Below are 24,936 nucleotides of genomic sequence, written 5' to 3'. Positions count from 1 at the left end.
ATTCTAGGTGAATGTTAGGCTACAAGAGACTAATACTTACGATTGTAAGAACTTTGGAGTTTCAAATCTGCCTTTTTAATAGAAAATACCCTAAAACATTTTTTTTTGGATGGCTCTGTTGTACTCTATGTAATAAAATCTTAAAAGAGTTTTTATTAGAAATTGAAGTACTTGACTCTAGAATGTTTTAAAAGGAATGCCAGCCTTTACTTTGCAAATGTCAAACTTTCATAATTGAATTTTGCAAGCTTCATAATACTGTCTATGGCATGACATATTGTATACACAGTCAGGTTCTATAAACATGAAACAGTTTTGTCAACAACTGATGGCAGTAGAATTATAATTAGATCTATTTATGAAATTCATTATACAGATAAAGAAAATTGGATGTTTTCCTCTGTGCTAATTGATATGTAGAACAACTGTGTACTCTGCCTCACTGCATTTTGCTGCTTTAAAAAATAGATTACAATATGGAAATAATACTCTAGCTGTGTTGTATTAATTATAGATCCAAAGGCTGTATTTAAAAGTTGAGTGTATGTGATAATTTGATTTATTTTGCAATTAGTTGAGGTGTTCTGCTGAGGAATAATGTATAGCAAAGGAATTTAGTCCTCAAGGCAGATGGGAAAATGGGATAGTTTAGCCATGAATGAGGTTTCTGAAAGAGAGATAGCATTGATAAGTGTCTAGTTATGTATCATTTTTAATGTAAATTTTCGGTTTAGTTTAACCGCTGAAGGCTGTTTGTTGTCCATAGGTCAGAAGCCTATACTGATGGTACATGGTATAATTTGACATACGCTGATTTTTGCTAAGCTGAAAGCTGATAGGGGATGTATTTTCAAGACATGCATGGACAAGTTGTAGGTTTTAAGATCTTAAATGATGACATATGGATATAATTTTGGATTATGTAATCTAGGGCATGCTTGAGTAGGAGTGGCCAAACATACAATAAACCCAAGAAATAATCCAGCATTTCTGCCTCTGCTAGCACCTTGTCTCCCTCTTCCTGTTTCCCTGGCCATTGTATCTCCCAAGGGAATGGGCCAGGGCAAACAAAACTTGGCGCTTCTAGCTCTGACTTCCAGCTGCCTCGTCCTCTCCTCTTTCATCCGGTCCCTAGACTGTAACTACTACTTGACCTCTTCCCCTCCAAACCTTCTTCAGTCACCTTCTGTTATTTCCCTATGTTCACATTCTCCAGAAAGACCTTATAGTGTATATGTCCTGGTCTGCAGGCGACCAGGTTGACACTGTAGCCTACTGTATTTAGAAACTAAGCATGTATGATACTTCAATTTATTCTGAAATTAGTTGAGGTGTTCTGCTGAAGAATAATGTATGTAGAGAATGAATTTAGTCCTTGAGGCAGATGTGAAAATGGGATTGTATATCATCCCATTATATTGGTACACTGCTGTCAGACATGCATATGTTTGGTGGTATCGTAACTTCTGGGATGTTATTTTGGGCGTGATGTGTTGGATTTTTATTTTTCCTCCAGATGATCTATATTTAATTTAGAAATAAATAATGCAATGTTTTTATGTTAGGGGGAAATAAAAAAAATTAGTCTTCCCATGAAGTTTTGATTGTTTGCCAAAGGTAAAACCTGTTATGTCTGACAAAAGTTTTAGAGAGAGTTGACATTGTTGTATCTCCAAAACAGTTTTACAGAAATTTTGAGAGTGGATTGTTTCATTCATACCTAAATGAAAAATACTTCTCTGGTGACAGCTGTGGAGATGTGTTTTGTCTTTGTTGTGCAGAATAACTTTGTTCATTTAGCTAAACTATAGTGTAAGAAGTCGGTTCCTTCCACATATAAAATTAGGTCAGCAGTTAATTGTTTTCAGTTAAATGACAGACATAATACCCTTTTAAAGTAATTTTTATTACTCTGTGTTTAAAATGTAGCTGATGGTGGTGAGGTAGCAAATGTCTAGAGAGCCCTATGAGGAGAAGCAAATAGGCAGCTGTCTCAACTTCATGGTAATTTGTTACCTAGGGAGTTCCTAAGTCAGAAGTGCTGTCTCTCTTAGTTCTTAGTAGCTCTTCAAGATTTTTTTTTGTGTACACATGTCCATTCACTATTAAACCACATAAGTTTTTCATGCTTACGATAACTTTGACCAAAAGATTGCATAGGTTACCTACAAGCTAGTTGAAGAAGAATGTCCTTTGTTTCTAACAAAGTATATACTATTTCTATATAATGCCTTACAGTGATTACATTGAAAGAGGTTGGGAAGAGGTTGTTAACTGTGTGTCCCGTCTCACATGTTGCTCCTCAGTTTCCTGGTGCTTCAGGAGTTCTCATTTTAGTCAGTCCTTCTGGATTCCTTGTGTTTCTTACCTTTCTGATGCTTGATGCCTTCTCTAAACCTTTTTCATTTCAAGTATGTCCTCCCTGAGGTTAAAGAACTGCATACTGTTTCATGTGGATTTAATCAGTGGCATAATAACGCTGTGTAGTCCTTTGCTAATTAACATCTTTGTTCAACAGCTGCTGAACACTGAGTTAAGATTTCCATCAATCTTTCTGTACTAACCCCAAGATCTCATTCCCGAGTGCATTCAGTAAGCTTACAACAGATTACTAAGCTTGAACAGTTTTTTCCCCGTATGCATCTCTATAAATATTCACACTATAATTTACCATTTTGTAATTTAATCAGTACATCTTAAGGTTTTTTCCCAGTTCTTCACATTTGGTTCCCCTATTTGCTTCCCTCGGACACTGTCTTCATCATCATCACCTCATGTATCAGGACCCAACTGATATTCCTGGGGCACTCCATTGAGTGCCTACTTCCTCCTGTAAAAACTAGTCATAATATTTCAGCTAAAACGTTCTGAAGTTCCTTTAAAGTTCCAAAGCCAAACACCATCCAGTCCTCATAGTTTCTTTTTATTTCATTTATTCTCTAACCTCTCCTTCTGACACCTCAGAAGAGAGAGACTCATTGACTCTTTCACAGAGACATTTCAGCCTGGAAATCTCTGAAGGTCTTTCATAGTGAACACAGATGCAAAAAAATCTTGTTTTCTTTTCCTACCAGCTCCTTTTATATAGTGACTGTCTTTTCCATCTTCTGACAAGCTTGCTGACTCCAATGTATATGAAAGAGGGTTTGTTACTGTTTTACAAGTTTTTCCCTCAGCTTTTTTTGGATGTGCTTTTAACATGTTTCTGTACTTTAATTTATTGGAGTTCACTGTCCTTTGTGTATTCCTCATATGACACAATTTCAGCTTTTCAAGGTCTGCTGTCAAGCTTCTGTTCTGCCACTTAGCTACGAATGCTTCCTTTTTCTTTTTTTTTCAACTACTTTGTTATAAGTGGTAGAAATGTTAAAATACAAATTCTTTTTATCGCTTAAATTATATTAAGACTATAAGAAATGTAGCAATCTGAATGAGACTGCGTTAGTGTATGTTTATCTGTGCAAGTAATTGTGAATCTACACTTGGTAATTGCAGATATAGGATTCATTTAAAATGCCTTTATTTCCTGAAAAAGTAATGAGACAATTCATAAATATCAAGACCATAACATGGATATGAATAAGAGCTTATGTGTCTCAACAAGGAATCATGTCAAAATAATATCATATCCTTTTATGACAAGGGCAGTGTATGACCAAGATGAAAATATTCTAGTAGAGGTACAAAAGTGTTTGCGTAAAGCTGCTTGGAAAAAGGTTGTTAATGATGTCCTGTCAGAATAATGTATCCTGTGGGACATTGCAGGATATATGTTGAGATTAGGTTTGAGTCATCTTTCAGTGTTTCATTACTTTTTTTCAGAGTTTGTTTATTAAATTCCCGGACATCTCTATGCTTTGAAGAGTTTGAAAGTGCAGTGGAGGGGAGCTTGTAGTGTTAAAAATAATTTGATAAACTGAGAGATGAATCTCAAAAAAGTAGTGTTACTTGGCAGGATCAGATGCCAAAGTAAAAGTAATCAGTGATGCCATGTTTGTATGGTATTCAAAAAAGACATGTCCTTCCCTTCCTTGCCCTTGCCCTTGCCCTTGCCCTTCCTCTTCCCCTTCTCCTTCTTTCCCCTTTCCTGTCTTAGCTAGAAGTATCTAGACTGTAAGTTATTCTTTGGCTTTGAGCCTTGACTGAAGTTGCACTTGTGTAAGACTGTGAACCAGTCAACTGCAAAAAGACAACAGGACTTGTAAGGGAAGACCTGTAGGTCCGTTAGTATGAAGTTTAGAAGATTGGGCAGAAGAGGAGAGTATGGAATTTAATGTATAAAAGATAGATTGCAGAGGATGGTAGAATCTGTTTTTCATAGCCATGGCACATAAGAAGTAAGTAGGGGTTTAAATTAAAGCAATAAATATTTACATTGGAGAGTGAAGAGGCAGGGACAATGCTTTCAGCTAGCGTAGCACTAGACCTGAACGGTACTAGGAAGTTGCAAAGTTATCTGTCATTGGAGATCTTGGGAAATCATAAAAACATATGCCACATAGTTGTGCAATTACTGTGGCAAAGAACAGAATAGGTGACTTCTTGATGTACCTTGTAGCTCTCACCTTCAGCACTGAACTGGTCTTGTCAGCATGAAATTGACGACTTCTAGTCTCTAACAGTGTAGAGCTGAGATTCTAGAGCCAACCTCCAGATCATGATACTGACAGTGCTAAGGAAATGTTAAGTTGTAGTAGAGAAGCTGCCCATTTTGGACAGGAGTAGTGTGAGAGTTCAGCTAGTCACATATAGACTGCACCATTGCTTTATTGGGAAGAGATGCAGTAAATTTTTGCTCACAATAAATGACAGATTTTTAATGAATCATGGATCTGACCTAGTAGGACATCTCTTACTTTCTCCATTAAAAACTGTATTTGCTCTGAGGCAAATAAAAGATTAACTTTGTGATAGTCATGTGTATGAGTTTTGTTCTTTATTCTTCATAGTTATTTTTATGCCTGTGTAGATAGTGGTTTTCAAATACTTTTAGGTAAAGGATTCTCACATTTCTGCTCAAAGAAAATACAGCAGTTTTTTCTTACTTAGTCTTTTAATTAGAAAACCAAGACATTTGGTCTTACTAATGACCTTAAAACGGTCAGATTTTACCTTCTTCAGAGAAGTACCTTGAAAAGACTACTGTAGAAAAAGGTGCAAACTTGTAAATCTACTAGATTCATGTCATCTACGAGTTTGTATACTTTTAAATCACCATGTGCATTTTTCTTTTTTTGTTTTCTCTTAGGAAAGGAGACTGAGAAAGCCAAAGATCGGTGTGATAAAGCCACTATGAAGCTTCATATGTTGCATAATCAGTATGTGTTGGCACTGAAAGGAGCACAGTTGCATCAGCACCAATATTATGATACCACGCTTCCTCTGTTACTTGATTCACTACAGAAAATGCAAGAAGAAATGATTAAAGCCCTGTAAGATATATTCTTATGTAGTTTTAACTTGCGGAATTTTATACATGTAGTATTCTAATGAATTTTTAGGATTATTTGAACATAATAAACTGTGATTAATTAATTGTATATCAAGGGATAACGAAAAAAGATGTTTTTGACAACAATTGTGCATAGAAAAGCCTATCCAAATAATGCAGACAGTAGTTTTGAGTGGTTACTTAAACATTCTAGCAAGACACCATCTTCTCATAAAACTGTAAAATCTTACAGATGAACTACAGTGTTTATAGCTGAGCTTGTGCTTTGTCCTTCAGCTGCTATGCTACGGCAAGTTTGTTGCCTCTCTGGTAGCTTTCTACCAGCAACAAATTTGGTTTAAACTGGCCAACTGTCTTGAAAGTCATTGTGGAGGAGGGACAAGCAGATGCATGGTTAATCATATGTGTGGGAGAAGTAACAGGATCATATAAACCTGATCTCACTGTAAGGAATACAACCTTAAAAATACAATTACCTTTTTCCTGAAAGGTCATTTTTTACATCATTACAGATGTACAAACTGATGATCTCTGAGAACAGACAATGAGAAATTTAAGCCCTCTTTTCTGGTTTGTAACCACCATGCTGCCTCTTTGTCTTTCCTGAAGAACAGGAATTGGTTAGGGAGTCCATTCTGTAGGTCTTTTTCTGGGGTGTTATTTAAGTCACTTAGCCTAAAAGAAAGGCCAGTTATTTTTTTTTGTAGGTATTGTTCATTTAGATGTGAGGCACTCTTTAACTCATTGTCGTGGTTTAACCCCAGCCAGCAGCTAAGCACCACGCAGCTGCTCACTGACTCCCCCCCCCACCCAGTGGGATGGGGGAGAAAATCGGGAAAAAGAAGCAGAACTCACAGGTTGAGATAGGAACGGTTTAATAGAACAGAAAAGAAGAAACGAATAATGATAATGATAACACTAATAAAATGACAACAGCAATAATGAAAGGATTGGAATGTACAAATGATGCGCAGTGCAATTGCTCACCACCCACCGACCGGCACCCAGCTAGTCCCCCGAGGGGCGATTCCCCGCCCCCACTTCCCAGTTCCTATACTGGATGGGACGTCACATGGTATGGAATACCCTGTTGGCCAGTTTGGGTCAGGTGCCCTGGCTGTGTCCTGTGCCAACTTCTTGTGCCCCTCCAGCTTTCTCGCTGGCTGGGCATGAGAAGCTGAAAAATCCTTGACATTAGTCTAAACGTTACTTAGCAACAACTGAAAACATCGGTGTTATCAACATTCTTCACATACTGAACTCAAAACATAGCACCGTACCAGCTACTAGGAAGACAGTTAACTCTATCCCAGCTGAAACTAGGACACTCATTTTCTTACCTTCTCTGAAGTCTACGTTCATCTTGACTTCAGCACACAGGAAGTGAGGGAGAGTTGGGGATTTCATGCTTTACATGCTTACGTGGTGCAGACACCATTAACTGCCCTATGCAGAATCATATTAATTCCTTTGATTCTGGTGCAGGTATTGAAATGAAGTAGACCTTTGTAGTAGTCTCTGTACAGTCCTTTTAATCTTAGTTTTGTATGTAAAATCACAGCAAAAGGCTACAGTTAAATTTGTGTGCTGTAATTAAGGTGATTTTTCAGAATTGTAAGCTATGATAATTCACTGAAGAATTTTATGATTGAACAAGAAGCTATTGAACCTGCTCACCTTTGCTATGTCTGGAGTAAAAACCTGTAAAAAAATATTTTTGTCACTACATAGACATTTTTTGTGAGATCTGAATGTATTGGAAAAATTAGTCCTTTCTAGTATCTTTGCTATACAAAAAGATGTGGTGACTTCAGGTGTAGAGCTTGGTGTGGCCATCTCTGTGAAACATTCTTTATAATCCTGATTTTGCAGATGAACTAGTTCGGTAAACTTGAAGAAGTGTAGATTAACATTGCTAATGGTTGGGAGGGGTGTTGGTGGGTTTTGTTTGTTTGTTTGTTTGGTTTTTTTGGAATTGACATAGATTCCCTTTCTCTTCAATATGGCATTGCTGTAGTTGATATTCACCTATCTTTTCACCACACTCTTTGAACTATTTCCTGGAACCTTTTCACACATGTTGTTCATGGGCAAGGCAAGATTCAATGCCTTCCCTTGTCTGTTTTCTCCTCAGAAAAAGCATTGAAAAAATCCAATCACATCACTTTTTTTACAGAGTAAACATAACTTGAGATCTTATCCAGGAAAAATCTATTGATGCCTTTTTTTTTTTTTCATGTTCCTCTGGGCTGGGCAAAATTCATCAGTATTTTAAGAAAGCTGACCATGCTTCAGAGCCTGGCAAGCTATCAAGTTTGTCAAAGATAAAAATGAAATAGGAAATGGTTATGAGGGTTCATTTGTGGAAAGCTAAAAGTTAAAGAGAATAGGAGGGTGTTCTAAGGATGTGTCACTGGATGCTATTAAGAGTAGTGGCACAATATCACCTATTCTTTTACCATTCGCTATTCACTTGGTTTTTCCCACTCTCGGAAGCAGGTAAAGACAAGGCTGGATGGCTTGTACTTTATTACAGGAAATTCATGCTTGATTTTGTTTCTTCTTGTAAATATATGCTAACTTGTGATTTATGCTTGTCTTTGTCTGAATGACAAATCATAAAATAAATATATGAAAGAAGATAGTTAAAACAATAAAGAAAACCAGTTTTTAAAGGAAGTGCACACTATTTTGTGACTTGTTTTGCCTTATACCAGAATATAATTGTTTTGTCAGTCAGAACATAAAAAGCTTTAGTGTAGGCTATAACAAACATGATAAGTCCTTTGTGAAGAAGAACATTATCAATGAGCTGTATACATTCCTTTTCCTTGTAATCTCTACAGTTTTTAGTTTAGCTAAGCTGTGTGTAGATGCACTGAAATCAATACAAGCAGCATGGTCTTAGAGACTTCTCACTCATAGCCAATCTGTAAAGAAAAGGCCACAGTTGATCCGTTACTTCTTTGAGTAACATACTGTCTTATTTTTCCCTTTTTAGCCAGTTGCAACAAGAGTTTGTAGAAACAGCAAATTGAAAGTTTGAAGCATCTTCAATGCCATCTATGCCTTCAGTGCCATGTTATACACTAGAATTTTTTTTCCTCTCTAGAAAAGGAATCTTGGATGAGTATAGCCAGATCACCAGTCTTGTAACAGAAGAGATTGTGAATGTCCATAAAGAGATCCAGACCTCAGTTGAACAGATAGACCCTAACTCTGAGTATAATGACTTCATAGATACTCACAGGTATACATTTTAATCTTAGTGTGCATGTTCATGTTTCTTCTTTGAGAAAACCCTGCATTAAACTGCAACACTGCTTAAGTGATCAGAGTTGAATTTGTTTCTGTTTGGTTCCTTTTACATTGTTACTTGTAAAGCTTTATCCTAGTTTGAAAATTGTTCTACTTGCATGTACGGAAAGCTGGCTGAAAGTCAGGTTTTTAACCTGACTGTTTCTTTAACCATCCATCCATCTTTTTGGCTGGGTCTAGAAAAACAAAATTCCAGTTACTGTTATTACATATGAAGACCCGTAACTTTGGTGCCGACAGCAGACTATACATGACAGTCCAGATTCAGTGTGAGCTAATTTACTGTTTATTTGGATGCAGTCTGCATTCTGGGCTAAATTAAGTTTCTCTGCTTTACTTCTCTTATTGTCCAAATTCTAGTTTAAAGTGAATTCTAGGTATCTCTGTATACTCTGCAGTTATTGCAGGTTGAGCAGTGCCTGAGACTACAGAGTATGCAGATAATGCAAGAAGGTTTTTTACTTCAAAAATGAACTGTATTTGCCATTTATTGAACTGTAACTCTGTATTAGTATGTGCAGAAAAAGACCTAAGACTTCTTGCATTACCTTTTTTGTTGTTGTTTTGTGTGAATTGATAATTGTCACGTGCAGGTTTATAACAGGATTGGCTAAGAGTGGACCCATTCACATTGATACCCCTTGAGAACCTTGGTTATGCTGTGATCTTGATTCAAAGAATTGTATGCCATTTTATTATCTGGTATGATTTTAAGACTATGTTTTTTATTCAAAGGAAAAAGAATACGTATCCAGTCGCTACCTTTCCTTTTATTTCATATGTAATTTTAACTATATATTCCAGTTATTAAAATAATTCAAAACATAATAATTTGCTTTATGATCTACTCAAAGATACATGTTAATTTTGAAAATATAACATTTATTTACTAAATTAGGTCATCAGAAGTTGTTGAACAAGAAATAGAGTTTGATACGTCTTTACTAGAAGAAAATGAAAACCTTCAAGCTAATGAGATCATGTGGAATAATCTAACAGCAGAAAGTTTACAAGTCACGTAAGTCTTTCTTTACAAACGTTTCATCCTTTGGAAGCGCTGTTATACATTGTATCTAGGTTCACTCAGATCATCGCATAGCTGTGTCCTCATTTTTAAGGTCCAGTTTCTAAAAATAATATTTTCACGCTATAGCCTCTTTCCCATTCTGGTTTTGTTGTTCCTTTGCACAAAATACTCCTCCCCAGTTCCCCCAAACACTTGCCAGCATTTTCAATATATGTTCCTCTCCTTGTCATTTAATTTATACAATGCCCCAAATCCATCATGAATCCTCCTTGGAAACATACTGATTCATCTTCCCAAAAGTGTTTCCCCATTCAGTACTCTAGGAAAAATACTGAAATCTTTTGATGAAACTACTCAGTACAGTGGTATAGTCAGTGATTTAAATTGCCATGCAGAAAATTTTCATGAATATATTAATTTTTGCTTGTTTTGTAAGTGTTTGCTTTCATTTTCCAAAGGAAATTCTTATGCATTATTATAACCTTTAAAATACATTAATTTACTAACACAGGTGTAGCTGTTGTATTGCATTTCATGGAGCTTTTAGCTATTCAAGGTGATAAACAACGTCTCTATGTATTTTGTTAATATATTGCCTGGTTAAATCTTTTCATTACTTTTACCAACTTCACCTTTAATAATTTGTTACTGGGGAACAAATCTCCTGCTGAGTTTATTATGTTCTTGTTATATTATCAGCCTCAACTTTTGACATAAAGTGGTCCGAAGCAGTCACTTGTGAGATTGCAACTATTAATTGTACATTTAAATTTTCTTGTATTGATCATAGCAATTTAAAATGGAAAATTCAGAATTTTATTGGTTGATGATGTTTTTGTTGTCTCTACTGTATTTCAGCCTGTGTTTGACTTATTTGAAGTTTTTTTCCTTTAGAAAGCATAACTAATCCAAATACGATATCAGTGGTGTGTTGTGGGTTTTTTTTAAGCTTTTTAAAAATTTTCATCTGTTTAATCAAACTAGGATCCTTATTTCTTGTATGTTTTTCTGAAACCAAAATTGTAGTGAGTCCTAATAGCAGTGAGGTATTTTAAACGTAAACACATTGCAGTGACTTCTGCAGATTATTCTAATCCCTGTGTTTTCTCAACATGACAGAGTCTCCAGATTAATTCCTTTTCAAGGTCATTAATCATCCTCTCTTTTTTCCTGTGCAATCTGATTACTTTTTGTAAATTTATTCCTTAATAGGTATTGAAATAACCTTTTTCATATGAAGTTTCAGCTTCCTTTGTCAGACTCCTTTGTCCTGAAGCAGTTTCATCTTTCTTATGAAAAGATCTCTCGATAATTAAAGGCCCTCCCTTCCCTTTAAACATGTTTCTATTTATAATACATTCTGCATCATTACTAAATTGAGATTAGTCCTGCTTAAACTGTGTAAACGTTGTACATCTAGATATACTTCAGCATGGTAACAGGAAAAATATATATACCAAATCTCCCTTTTCAATAAAGTATTACAATTTTTCAAAGATTCTGCCTTCCATAGTTCAACAAGAGAAATAACTTCTTGTTTGGCTTGTCTTCTGTATCCCATTGTTTAGAAATAAGACATCAGCATGTCCAAGTGAAAGAGATGAAATACTGCTTTTCTAGTAAATTATTCTGATGAAATACATATTTGTGTTTAGAAATGTGTGTCTGCATATTTGCCTACATATATACATTTTCAATACGATTTCGAGTGTGTCATGTTACAAATCTTATATTCACCCACTTTAAATTCCTCTGTGAATTTCAGCGTGAAATTTTATGGTGTGATGTTATTTTTGGAACAGCAATCAAATAGCTCTTTTAAGTGTTGCTGTCTTTGAGGTGTTTGGTTGCTGGTATAGATTTAGGACTCTGAGTGTCCTTTTAAAAAAAGCTTAAGTGTATTAGGTCAGACCAAAGATTGACCTAATAAACTTTCTTCTCTCTTATATTAGCCAACAGAGAAAAGTCTAGGGAGAAGAACAAGAATAGGATGATCATGCAGTGCTGTTTCCTCAGAATGATCTCTCAACCTCCCGTAATTTTCAGCTTAGAAATGTTTTGAGACAGGTGTGGTATTTGTTTATAGTAGCCTTAGAGGTATTTTATCATATTCTTAGAGATATTTTTCTTTTGTGAATTTGTCCAGTCAGTTTCAGTATGTACAAGTTTCTGTTGTCCACAGAATTTTTGGTCAAGGAGTTCCAGAGTTTAACTTCATATTATGTGAACCTGCTGCTACTTAGTTTCATTTTATGGCTCTTAAAGTCTTGTTTTGAAAGAGAATAGGAGCAATCTATTCCCTACCACCTATGATATTGTAAACTTCTGTCATACTCCTACTCTGTGATCTCTTTTTCAGAGCCATCTTTAGCTTTAGTCTGTCCTTCCACAAAACTTACTCATATCCATTATCAAGCTTGTCATCTTTATTTGAATGTTTTCAAGGTTACTGTATTGGTATTGAGATGAATGACCAGAATTGCACAGGTAATCCAGATGCATAGTTTAGAGAGAGGCGTACTGAGGTTTCCTGTGTTCTTGTTCTGCTTTATTTTTAAAAAATCCTAGACAATCATTCTGTTTGATTTTCTGACCACTGCAGTGTTTCAAGCCAGTGTTTTCATGGAATCATCTACTTTAATTCCAAGATGTCATTTCTGAGTGGTAATGGTCAGCTTAGAGCCATTCACTACATAAATAAAGCTTTGGATTGTTTTTCCTCCTGTGTATTTGGCTATTTCAACATGCATTGAAATTAGTTTTCTAAATGACAGTCCAGTTATTGAGTATCATAAGGTCCAGAGTAATCCTTTTGTATTCTTCACGTTCAGACCCTTTGCCCTACCTCAAGTAACATTGTACAGTCAGCATTGTTTTTCACTTTTTAAACCGTCCTTTTATTTGGATTATTATGAACATATTAAGCAATGCAGATTTTTGTGAAGCTCTACTAGCTCCTGGCACTGTAAAAACTGTTTACTTTTATCTTCTTTGTCCTTTTTTTTAAATTGCTTTTTAGCGTGAGTGAGAACCCTTCCTTTTAGGAGTGCTTAGTTCTCTGTAACTGCCTTTGCTCATATACCTTGTTAACTGCATTTTAGGTATATTTTGTTACAGTCTTGCTTTAAAACCACTACAGCGAAAAAAAGCCCACAAGTATTTGCATCAACTTACTATGTATGACTAGAAATTTGCAGATAACATAAGTATATTATATCCTTTATCCATAGATGATGACCTTTTAAAAATCCATTCTGTATGTGCTGAAACAACAGAAATTTGGCTGTTGATCTTTAGTATTGAGATCATGGCCTTGCATCTTCAAAGTACTACGTCATTATGTTTCTGCAGAGGAGAACTACCTTCAGTATCTACCAAATATAATAAATCTAGTACACATAGTGGATTTATTTCACAGACTTTTAATAGATTCAAAGATATATATTGATTCAGAATCAATAATTTTTGGTTGAATCAGTTGTTTTATTGAGTATGTGAGGGAAAAATGACAGCTTTACATACATTACTGTTTAAAGGTTTTCATAAAATATATTTTAAGGAAATACAATGAGAAATCTGGCTCACTTTTACATTTTTAAGTAAGTTTACATTTATGAATAAAGTTTTGACAGAGGGACATACTTAAAAGTCAGTGTTGACTAGATAACCTTTCTAAGTAATGAGAGAGGTATGGTGTCTCCTGATAAATGTTGATGACTGTCACTAGCATTGAGATACTCTGAAAAGCATAACAGAATAAAAGTTTATACTTTGAAGGTGCATGCATTAAAAACTCAGAAGAGGCAACCAGAATGAAGTAAATGTTGATCAGTGGGCATATGAATTAATATCCAAATTAATTTAACAAATCTTCTGAAATATAAGTTCTGTAAGCACAAGCATTTATTTTTACTGATATTTGAGGCAGAATGGTGCTAATGGCTAAAGAAATATGAAAGGCAGCTTTCCAGGTAGCCAGAACCTAGTTTGAAGATGTTTGCTTTCTAGGTTGTTTTTGGTCTCATTTTATGTGTTCTCACACCATTGAAACCTGACAACTTGGGATTGTGTGGTGGTTAAAGCTAATAAGGATTATAGTGACTAACTGGTTAGTAACAAAAACCCTTTTGTAAACTAATTTTATCCAGGAGGCAAATACAAGGCCATAAGAAACTTCCTTTGACAAACCACAACCAGGATGATACAAGGCAGATGCAGAGATGTCAGTTCTAGCCAGTTTGAATGAAAATTATTGTTTAAAAGAAAAAATAGAGCTTGAATACAAGGAGACAAGCCAGTTCAGTGTGTATATGGTTGCTTTGTTTTGTTTTCTCTAAGATAAATACAAACATCCTGAAGTATCTCAGATGTTTTAAAGAACTACATCAACTTTCTGTTTCAATCTGGTGCTGCAATATAAAACCTGATATTTTTGAAATCTGGTGCTGCAATATAAAATGTGATATTTTTGAAATGGTGAAATAGTTTAATATGTTGTTTCTACATGTATACACTCATACCTTCCAGTGATGAACAATCTTATTAATTTGGTTTTAATTTCTTGAATGTTGGTGCTTGATCATTACATGTAATATCTGCTTCTTGTAAATCAATTGTTAAGCCAATACAATGTTGATTAAAATTTTGATTAGAAAGCTGATCAAAAAAGCAGTATCTGCAGTTACAAAATTGGTAATTACTTTTTTAGCAAGGTATGAAAAGAAAAAAAGTTAGTTGATATTAAATTGGAGACGCAGTTTAAGAAAATTGTCATTTCTGAGAAGTTCGGCATACAGATTGTGATAACCTAAAAACAATAAAAATGTTTATTAAAAAGGGAGCTGTGGGGATATTACTTTGAGAGAAATGTTTTAAGTATTTCCCTTATCTCAAAATAAACACATGCAAATGCTTGTTCATTTGGGAAATAAACTTTTATTGTTCACTATATGGCTTTTTTATAGTAATTTAAGTCTTCCAAGATAGGATCCAGGACTGTCTGAGTAAAGAATATATTTAATCAACATTGTATAAAATATATCAGAAGGAGAGAGAACTATTCAATGTTTAGAATCAAATAATTCAGTTTGATATATATGGACATGGAATGTGGCTCCCAGATAATCTACAGTCCATGTAAATTACTCTCAGTTGACCTTCTGTGCCACTCCCCAGTGTGGAATGGTTTTGGGCAATACATCTGTGCGGTGATAAGTACTATATATATTTCGCCTTTGTTCCACTCTTCAATAACTTTTTAGTTGAAATTGGGCTTGAAAATACAGGGGAAACAGAGTAAGGTAGTTAAAGGATAGATGAATGCTGAGAAGGAAGTGAGGTATGCTTATTTATTTATTTATTTATTTATTTAAACAAGTTTTTCTACGTTGTTCACAGTGCAAATGTTATTGTACATTTGTTGACTTTTTGGTTACTAGAATGTTTGCCAGCATAATTGCAGTGTCAGTAATGGTTTTAATATGCAATAAGCTCTTCTCTGTTAGTATTGAGTGTTATTGTACAAGTTTTATCTTTCCTTTGAATTAACCATTACCAAAAGTTGTGAGGCTTTAAAAAAGTTAATTGTAGAGACAAATATACAGATCACTCTTGTAAAAGAAGTGTCAATTTGTATTTTTGTTATTTCTAGAAATGAATACAGCCCAGCTACTGATTCTGTGTGTTTATTTAACATGTACTTCAGGAGTTGGAAGGCTTTTGTCTTTCATAAAGCATCTCATAAATTAGCATTATATTAGGAAGGCATTAATTCACAGAACTCATCACATGTTCTAGAAAAAATTTTCTTGATAGGAGAGCCTGTAGGCAGCAGATCATTCTGTAACCTTGTGTGTAGACAGAGCCTAGTATGGGATCTGTAATAATATGGGTTAATAACATAATATAAAGGTATATCTACAAAAAAAAAGATCACCAAGCACTGAGTAAGATAATTTAAAGAGTAATGCTCCTTTTCATCTTCAGGAGAAAAATTACAATGTTCCGATTGTGTATTCACAACATGGGTTTCTGAAATCTATGTCTTACAGGTTAAAAACAGTAATAGAAGAACTGATTCAGACACAGCAAACCCTTTTGAGCAAAGAGGAACTTGTGTTGGAACTGGAGAAAAAAATAGAAGAGTCGTCTAAGACTTGTGAAAAGAAGTCTGAGTAAGTCAAAATGAAATTTCAAAATATAATAATTTGAGGGAAAAGCATCTATAATGCAATTCCTAAGACTTACATAGGAAATAACCTCCACTAATCTTGTTCTGCTTTTGTGAGAAGTGATTGTTTTGAAAAACAAGAAGTTAGTTTTCCATCTCTAAAATAACCCCTTACCCACTGCAGACCCTAATTCATTGGAGAACTAAGCAGCTCTGTTAGTTTAATATAATTGTCATAGTGTTGGGATGGCTCATGAAGTGGACCTTTGATTAGTATTATAACTCAGATTGGTGGAAGAAGAGGAGTCAGTTCAGATTGCCTCTCTGTTTGACCGAGTTCATTGTGTAGATATAATTTTGTGAAAGACTTTTTCAGAGTCATGTGCAAGACGTACTCTTTCTTGTGAAATAATATGTTTGGAACTCATCAGGTTAAGTTAATTTTTCATTGCATTTTCTTTACAAAACTGAATGTAGTCCTGATACCCTGTAGTACTGCATAGTAAATAATGAAGGTGAGGGATTAATGAGTGTTTTACAGTGCCATAAATAAAACATTATAATAAAGAATCATTCTTGGGCAAGATCTTTAGGTTTTTTTCTGCCTCTGATAAGAAAACTTTTCTTCGGTTATCTCTCTCTGAAAATAGTTCAGACCATCTCTGTGGTTCTTACTGTGGGTAGGCTCCTTTGACTGAGCCCGTAGCAGGTGTTTGTGGTGTTCAGGAGATGATTTCAGTTCAGAGTGCACCAGTACCTGTAGGGTCTTATTGAAAGGCATGAAATCTCGCTTAGATTTCTAGTTGTAAGATAAAAGTTTCCTTGAAATCACTCCAGTTCTGATTTGTCATTGGTCATGGTTCCTCCAACAGACACCGTTTTCACCTTTTTACTGCAGTGCAGAGTGATCAGGATGTTTTTGCATGTACTTATGGTCCCTAGAAGATCTCATCCAACTGTTGCATGTTCTTGACTGCTGTCATAGCATATGGCACTGGCCTCAGTGCTGAAAGACCAGGTGAAGGGTAAAGGTAGTTGAGCAATAAATGAAACCATGCCTGTTGAGCCAGAGGTCATTCTGTTGATGCAATGCAAATCAATTGTCAGGAAAGAAAATGAGGAGGTCCACTCCAGATGCAAGAGCTCTAGACCCTATGTTACTGTTGAGCCTCACCCAAGGTGCTGAGCTTCGTCCTTCAGTGCTGAGGAAATCTACTTGTCTGCTTTATCTGGGCAAAAATGATGGTAAAAGTCTGCAAAACCGTTTTCTGTCTCTTCACTTGAATCAGTTTGGACTTCAGCTCTCTCACTACTTCTTTCTGACACAGCTTCAGTATCACAAGTTCTGAGCTGTTTACTGACTTTGCAGTGGCAGTCTGAGTTGGGGCGTGAAATCATTTCTTGGTGTCTAATTCTGGCAACACTACAAATTGATCTTTGCACTTACTGTATTTTTCATTAGGGCATGTGCAAAAGTGTATCTCCAGGCCTCTGATTTTGTGTTCCTCCTCAATATTTAGCTGTATTGGTACTATTATCCTGGCACCAATATCCCTTCCCACCTTCAAATGATGGTATTTTTTTACTGTCTCTCATGGTATGCTCCTTGAGAAGCTGGCGTCTCATGGCTTAGACAGATGTACTCTTTGCTGGGTGAAAAACTGGCTGGATGGACGAGCCCAAAGGGTTGTGGTGAATGGAGTTAAATCCAGTTGGTGGCCGGTCACAAGTGGTGTTCCCCAGGGCTCAGTATTGGGGCCGGTTCTGTTTTATATCTTTATCAATGATCTGGATGAGGGGATCGAGTGCACCCTCAGCAAGTTTGCAGATGACACCAATTTGGGAGGCAGGGTTGATCTGCTCGAGGGTAGGAAGGCTCTACAGAGGGATCTGGACAGGCTGGATCAATGGGCCGAGGCCAATCCTATGAAGTTCAATAAGGCCAAGTGCCGGGTCCTGCACTTGGGTCACAACAACCCCATGCAGCGCTACAGGCTTGGGGAAGAGTGGCTGGAAAACTGCCCAGCAGAGAAAGACCTGGGTGTGCTGGTTGACAGCTGGCTGAATATGAGCCAGCAGTGTGCCCAGGTGGCCAAGAAGGCCAACGGCATCCTGGCCTGCATCAGAAATAGTGTGGCCAGCAGGAGTGGGGAAGTGATTGTTCCCCTGTACTCAGCACTGGTGAGGCTGCACCTTGAGTGCTGTGTTCAGTTTTGGGCCCCTCACTCCAGGAAGGACATTGAGGTGCTGGAGTGTGTCCAGAGAAGGGCAACCAAGTTGGTGAGGGGCCTGGAGCACAAGTCTTATGAGGAGCGGCTGAGGGAACTGGGGCTGTTCAGTCTGGAGAAAAGGAGGCTGAGGGGAGACCTTATAGGTCTCTACAACTACCTGAAAGGAGGTTGTAGTGAGGTGGGTGTTGGTCTCTTCTGTCAGGTGGCTGGAGATAGGATGAGAGGAAATGGCCTCAAGTTGCAGCAGGGGAGGTTTAGATTGGATATTAGGAAAAATTTCTTTACTGAAAGGGTTGTCAGGCATTGGAACAGGCTGCCCAGGGAAGTGGTGGAGTCACCATCCCTGGAGGTATTCAAAAAGTGCGTAGACAAGGCATGAATGATCATTCTGCTGATTGTATGGAGTTCTGTTCTTTGGTGACTTAGTACAATGCTCATCTATAGGGATACGATTTTTATCTTTTCCTACCAATGAGGATTTTATGACAGATGGTTCCCTTATCACTTTGGAACCTGTTTGATTAGTCATTTGTCTCAGCATAGGTTTGTGAGGGAACAGTCTCAGTATCAATGACTTTTAAATTTCTTTTTTTCTCCAAGGGTAAGGCTTGCAGGAGGGTCTGTCTTCCAGGGATTGTCCTGAAGATACACAGTGACAGAATACTGTGATTTTTCTTTATACTGTCCTCATTCTTCGTAGTTCTGGTCCCTCTACCTCCTTCATCTGTTCTTGCAGACTGTGAGGACTCTGCATCTCATTATAGACTACATGTCACTGGGCTCCAATTAAGTGTTTTTAAGGGTGTCTGTATTGTACTGTGGATGATTCTGTCTCTTAGGCAGCTTCTGTCCATCTTTGGTATTGGCAGCTCCTGGGGATAATAGAGTCATCTAGGTGCCTGTAGATGTTCTAAGTGGTCTGCTTGTCCTTCAGTAATGATTGAATTATGTCTGTCTTGCAATATTCAGGGGTATGAGGGATATTCCGAGGAGAGCCATAAAAATACTCAGAAGGCAAGAAAAAACTGCTTTTAGCTCCTTGTAGAGTTCAATTTCTTTAGCTTCATAAGAATGTTAGACTGCAGTCCAGAAATACTTACTCAGTAGAGGACCTTTCAGTCTAGAATAGACAACAGATATCTCTAACTTGAGACCAGACAAATTTATACTGGATGTAAGGTGAGTTTAACAGTGCAAATTATTATTTCAACAATTATGTGATTTGCAGTGGATTTCTCATCACTGGTAATCATAACCTAAAAGTGTATTTCTTCTCTAAAGGATGGGGAACCTTAGTGTTTTTAACTTCAATCAGAAGTGGATGAAAATAGTAGTTTCATCTATATTTATTACAACATGATTTTTGTGATAGACTGAGAAAAGAGAATGACAAAGTAGGTGTTTGCTTGCCTTGTCTTGTAGCTTTGAAATGAAACAAAGTATGTATTTTAAATCATGTATATTTTTTGATTGAATGCTGTTTTTCTCTGCAGTATTGTACTCTTGCTGAGCCAAAAGCAAGCGCTGGAAGAACTTAAACAAACAGTTCAGCAATTGAGGTGCTCTGAGGCAAAATTTGCAGCCCAGAAAGAACTCCTGGAACAAAAGGTTCAAGAGAATGATGGGAAAGAGCCACCACCTGTAGTGAATTACGAAGAAGATGCCAGATCAGTGACTTCTATGGTAAGTTTCACATCTGTTTTACTGAATTGTGCAGCCTTGCTATTGTACTTTAGTCCTGGGATCAGAGTCTCAAGGTATTCACAGGGATTACTGAAGTGAATAAACTTCACTTTGCATTTGTAGAGATTTGTTTTGAAAAAGAGTTCAATTGTGTGATTTTTTTTTTTTTTTTTTTGGGTTGCAATAACTTGTAACGCCCTATGTATATCTGTGGATTTGGTTGGTCTTCTGGACACTTGATGCTTAGATTCTTATTAGACTGTTTTATAATCAAAAGTGTAAATCCTTAAATAGATTTAATAAACATGACTGAGTATATTGCTAATTTCATTGGCTGTGTTGAAGAAATACATTCACAGTTGTAGATAGAAAACTAACAGTAAAAGCTGTTGGAATCACTGCACACATTGTGTAATTGAGAAATTAATTTTATGTACTGTAACTACTCTTTTCTTTAAACAGAAACAAACACTGGTTTCACTGCAACTATTTTTAAATGTTTACATGCTCTTAATAATCAAAAAGAACTTTTTGTGCTGTGATGAGACCCCATGTAATTTAAATAAGTACTTTGCTAATATTTTGTGTGACTTCTTTTCTCAATTGTATGCAGCTATGTGTAGAGATAGTAGGCCACATAAAAAAGCAAACAAACAGTACCTGTGTACTAAAGGGGCAAGCAGTAGTGTTTGCTTTTATGGATCAGGTTTGAAATACACAAGATGCTTGTGACTTGTTTTCTTTAGAGGTTTAGCCTACCATTTCTTCTGGCCCACAGAGCAGTAGCTCAGTGAAATGGTAATGAAATTGTTGTTTCTGAGAGGAATGCTTTTGTTTTCTTTATCTATTTGTGGAACCAAGTTTGTTTTTTTCCATTCCCATTCTACAGTTACACTTAATTGTCAGTATTCTCTTGCTTCCACTACTGCCGTTTAAAGTTTACGAGGCACTAGCAGGTGGTTGCCATTTTCAGTGGTAGAAAACATTATTTTACAAAGCTTGTGTGCTTGTCATGATCTAGGAGGAGTTGATAAAGCACAAAAAGATGGAGAAGGAGAAAGGACGGATCAGGATAATGATTGTGAAAGATTAGGAGGCTTGGAATCTTTTGGGGGTAGGCTATCTTGTTTGTTATTTCATGTAATATCCTGTAGTAGTGTTAGTGAATATTGTCTGTAAGGGTTAGTTGAGATGATGAGTCTAATCAAGAGATTAGACTCAATTAGATTGTTTCTTCCACCTCAGTTCAAGATTCTGAAAGTCTGTCTTCTGGTGTCCAAATGTCTCTTTCAATGGGTGGGAGAAAATAATCCTTGCGTCTATGTACAATGCACAGTGAAGAACTCTGACCTCTTGATTTCTTTGGAATAAAAGGTATCCATGATAATTTATCTTTTTTTTGCCAGAGAAAGTACATGCTGAGATTTCTACAACGATGCAAGAAATGCATTTTTACATACTTTAAATGTGCTGAGAGTAAGAAAAATGTTGCTGTTTAGGCTTCAGAGGATTTAGTCTTATAATTTATATGCACCACGAAAAATAACAGAATATGTCTTAAGTGCTGGGTGATTTCCCTTGAGTAAGTTATTTAAGACAGGCAAATACCACTTAAGTCTTGCTTAACTATTAAGTTGATATCCTGTTCTAGTAAAATTGACTCAAAAGCAGTAGATACAACTGCAGTCTAAATTAAACTTTTTTCAAGTTGCTGTACCTTGAGAGAGCAGCCTTGACTGTATCTCAGGATGAAAAAATAATACACTGAAGGGCTGTTTGTATAAATAAGCATTCCGGTGATTTTTATAATGGGATTTTTTTTAGTGAAACTCCTTAAAATTACGCAGCTGCTAAATGATCAGAAAAGAAATGTTCTTGCTGCTAGTTGTTCATCCTGGTATCATTCAAGAGGATCATTGTTTCTTCAGCTATAAATCTGTTTAGGCTTCTCCTCTGTATCTAAAAGCAGTTCATCTAAATGTTGTCTGATACTACATTTGAATGTGGTTATTTACCTCTCTTCAGAAATACATCATAAACACTTGTTTTACAAATTCTTCTCCTAAGAATGACAAAATCATAATTGGCTTATGTTGTGAGCATGCACATGAAGTAAATTCACATGTATTCAGTCACAAGTGGATTTTTTTTTGGTAATTTAAAATAAAAAAATATGATATACAAAAGAACTTTGTCAGGTTTCATGTCTCTAAGTATTTATATGGTATCATAAATATAGACAATTTCATAGTGGAATAGTTCTCAAATTGTTTTGTTTTCCATCTCTTACATCAGGTAACAGTAGAATAGAATACTTACAAGGAATGAAATTCTGGAATGCCATTTGGTGTGTTTTTATAGACAGTGTTATGTTACATGTATGTTATAATTTCCTTTGTTTCCATGTTCTTTTTGCCTTTGTTAACTGTAGGAAGTTTCATATTTTGTTAGTGTGTTCAATATAGTTTGGTTTGGTCAATATATTTTACTGTTTGTAAAATGTTAGCTGTGTATTGGTGCTTATGTACACATTTTAAGAAAGAAAGGAAATTGCTGAATGGTTCTGTTCTGTTCAATCATGATAGCATAGCAAAGAATTAAAAAATTCTATTTTTGGCCATTTCTGAACATTGCGTTTAACAATTTTGGCATCATATGTGGAAAAATAAAGTGTATTTTCCTGTTTCTAGCATTTATACCATTCTACTGAGATAACCATGCAAGACAGAGATAATTTTAATGCTGAAGGTGCTACAAGTTTAAAATAATGTCTTTGAGCCCCTTAGAGTTATGCAGTTATGATACTACACGCTGTGCAATTGGGAGAATCATAGTTAACTTTTTTCTTCCATACTTAAAGTAAGGAGATAGATACTAAGAAAAAGCTGGTTATTCCTTGTAAACATCTGTTTTTTTGCCAAAATGTTGTAGTATCCGAAATATATATTATGTTACTTTACAAAAATTAACCAGTAACTGGAAGCTTGAAGTAACTTTTCAGTGTTTAGATGTTCAGTCAATGGATGTATGGCTTGTCATCTGTCCTAAGATACATATGTTATTCTTGCTATTAATATGATCAACAGAGCATGGCAGTAGTCCACCATAATTAAAATAAAGAAAACAACAACAACAAAACTTTTGTATGTCTAATGATCTGATTAGAAATAAAAACATCAGGAATATTTGGAATATTGCAGTGCCAGTTAACCATTTACTCAGGTAATTAAGTACAATGATGCTGGTCTGCATTTCATAGTAAGACTTTAAAATCACAGCATCAGTATTGGCTTGGATATTGTTACAGAATAGGAAAACTTCAGAGAGTGCTTAAGCCTGGCAATAGATTTTGTTAATATAAAATAGTAATTCATTTTGTTTAGCAGTAATACAGTGAAATCTGTATGCCACTTTTAATATGCCTTCTCCTTTTTCCTTACATGGTAAAAACAAATATTATAAAGTTGCAAACCCATTATTTGTAAGAATATGTATTTAAAACTATATGGTTTTCTCGCTATAGAAATGTTTCATATACATTTATTTTGCATACTGCAGCATTGTACTGGAACCACTGTTAAAACTGAGACTTGGTATGCAGGCTCTGCAATACTTGAAAGACTTGTCAGGTGGAGCTCAGTGCCAGATGACTAGTTATGACTGTATAATCAAAATTTTTCATCATTACATATGTTTAAAAATGGCATATGAGACACAGAAATGGGAGGAAAAAATGTGTGTTCTCATCTATCTAACATCTAAATAATCTGAAATGGTGGTTTGGTTTGGTTTTGTCCTGATCTTTTTAAGGCTTTTTTACAAATAATAAAATGCAACTGTAACGTAGAAAGACCCTAATGCGTGGTCTTCAACAGCATGTAAGCCAACTAAAATAACTGTGCAGCTATACTGCTGATGGAGCAACAGTACAAAGTCACTGTTCTTTCTCCATATGCTCCTTAAAGGACTTCCAGTCCAGCTTGGTTGTCAGGATGGAAGGCTCTGGAGTGCAGATGTGTCAGGAAGGAGACCGTAATGTTTCTCGTAACATGAACTCATGAAAGGTACACAGGACAGAAGAAAGCTGGAGCGTCATGGTATCATGATACAGCCAGTGGGATGGATCTAACTATTAACGCACCATTCCAGGAGAGTCCGATGCTTAAAACTGTACACATTTGGGTATTAATAAGAGATTTTACATTTCTGAATTCCAGTTTTATTCTGTGGTAGCAGAATTATCTGAAAGGAAAAATATAAAAGCTCACTGCATATCTAATTGTTTTTACTATTTGTCATTCCTTTCTAAAAGGCTTCAGAGATCCTATTCTCAGTGATTGCTTTAAAAGTAAGATAAGCCAGCTTTTGGTGAAGTTTGTGGTAAATAAGAAAAAAAAGTTCTCAGTGGTTTTGGAAGAAAAAATATTAAGTGCCTGAAACAGTGCTAAAGTGCTAGTTTCATTTTTTGTAAATTATTCTAAAAGTACCTTTTTATTTTCCTAATGTGAATGCTTTATATTTCCATCCCTGCTTTCTAGAATCCATGTACTCAGTGCTTCTTCTAATAGCGTGATCAACAAACCAATAGTCTTAGAGTCTTCCTCTGCAGGTTTCAGTCAAATGTTGTCAGGATTCTCACTAAAATCATAATTGACAAATTTAATCAATTTGTACGTTTCAAATTTTTTAAAGTCAGTTACATAGGTATGAAAGAGCATTTACAGGAGTTGGTTCTGTGATTAAAGATGCTTCATTAAATGCATTTTAGATGATGTATCATAAGGCCCTGAAACATAATCTTCTGAGAGATGTACTTAGACTCTAGGGGGTGTCCTTTTCCCATACTGTCTCAGGCTATATAGGATCTTTATTTTCAAAGAGATGCAGGGAACAGCTTCTGTGACAGCCCATTGCAGCAGTAGCAGAAAGCTTGATGGTAGAGACAAAACTGTTATTTTTTTTCTTACTGACTCAGAAGAATTGAGGCATTGCTATGCTTTGTAATGCATTGCCAAATAGCTCCCTTGTTTATCTGTCCATGTAAGTAATTCTCTAC

The 24,936-nt window shown here is 35.9% G+C and overlaps 1 protein-coding gene across 16 annotated transcripts in view; it reads left to right on the top strand.

Annotated features, from left to right (window-relative positions):
* FER (FER tyrosine kinase) overlaps positions 1-24,936 on the top strand; it is a 204,697-nt gene that overhangs the window by 38,301 nt on the left and 141,460 nt on the right. For 13 of the 16 annotated variants that reach the window (XM_030003736.2, XM_030003742.2, XM_041120640.1 and 10 more), the window contains 5 exons: positions 5,249-5,432; positions 8,565-8,702; positions 9,669-9,788; positions 15,848-15,970; positions 19,691-19,880. In XM_030003736.2, coding sequence (XP_029859596.1) covers positions 5,249-5,432; positions 8,565-8,702; positions 9,669-9,788; positions 15,848-15,970; positions 19,691-19,880 — 755 coding nt within the window. Of the gene's footprint in view, positions 1-5,248; positions 5,433-8,564; positions 8,703-9,668; positions 9,789-15,847; positions 15,971-19,478; positions 19,592-19,690; positions 19,881-20,057; positions 23,484-24,936 lie in introns of those variants that run through there. The other 3 variants (XM_030003746.2, XM_041120646.1, XM_041120645.1) reach the window with 3 other exon arrangements.

This window comes from Aquila chrysaetos, chromosome Z (genome assembly GCF_900496995.4).
Source record: "Aquila chrysaetos chrysaetos chromosome Z, bAquChr1.4, whole genome shotgun sequence".
NCBI lineage: Eukaryota > Metazoa > Chordata > Aves > Accipitriformes > Accipitridae > Aquila > Aquila chrysaetos.
The sequence above is the reverse complement of the archived record's forward strand: the minus strand, read 5'-3'. Positions and strand labels throughout refer to the sequence as shown.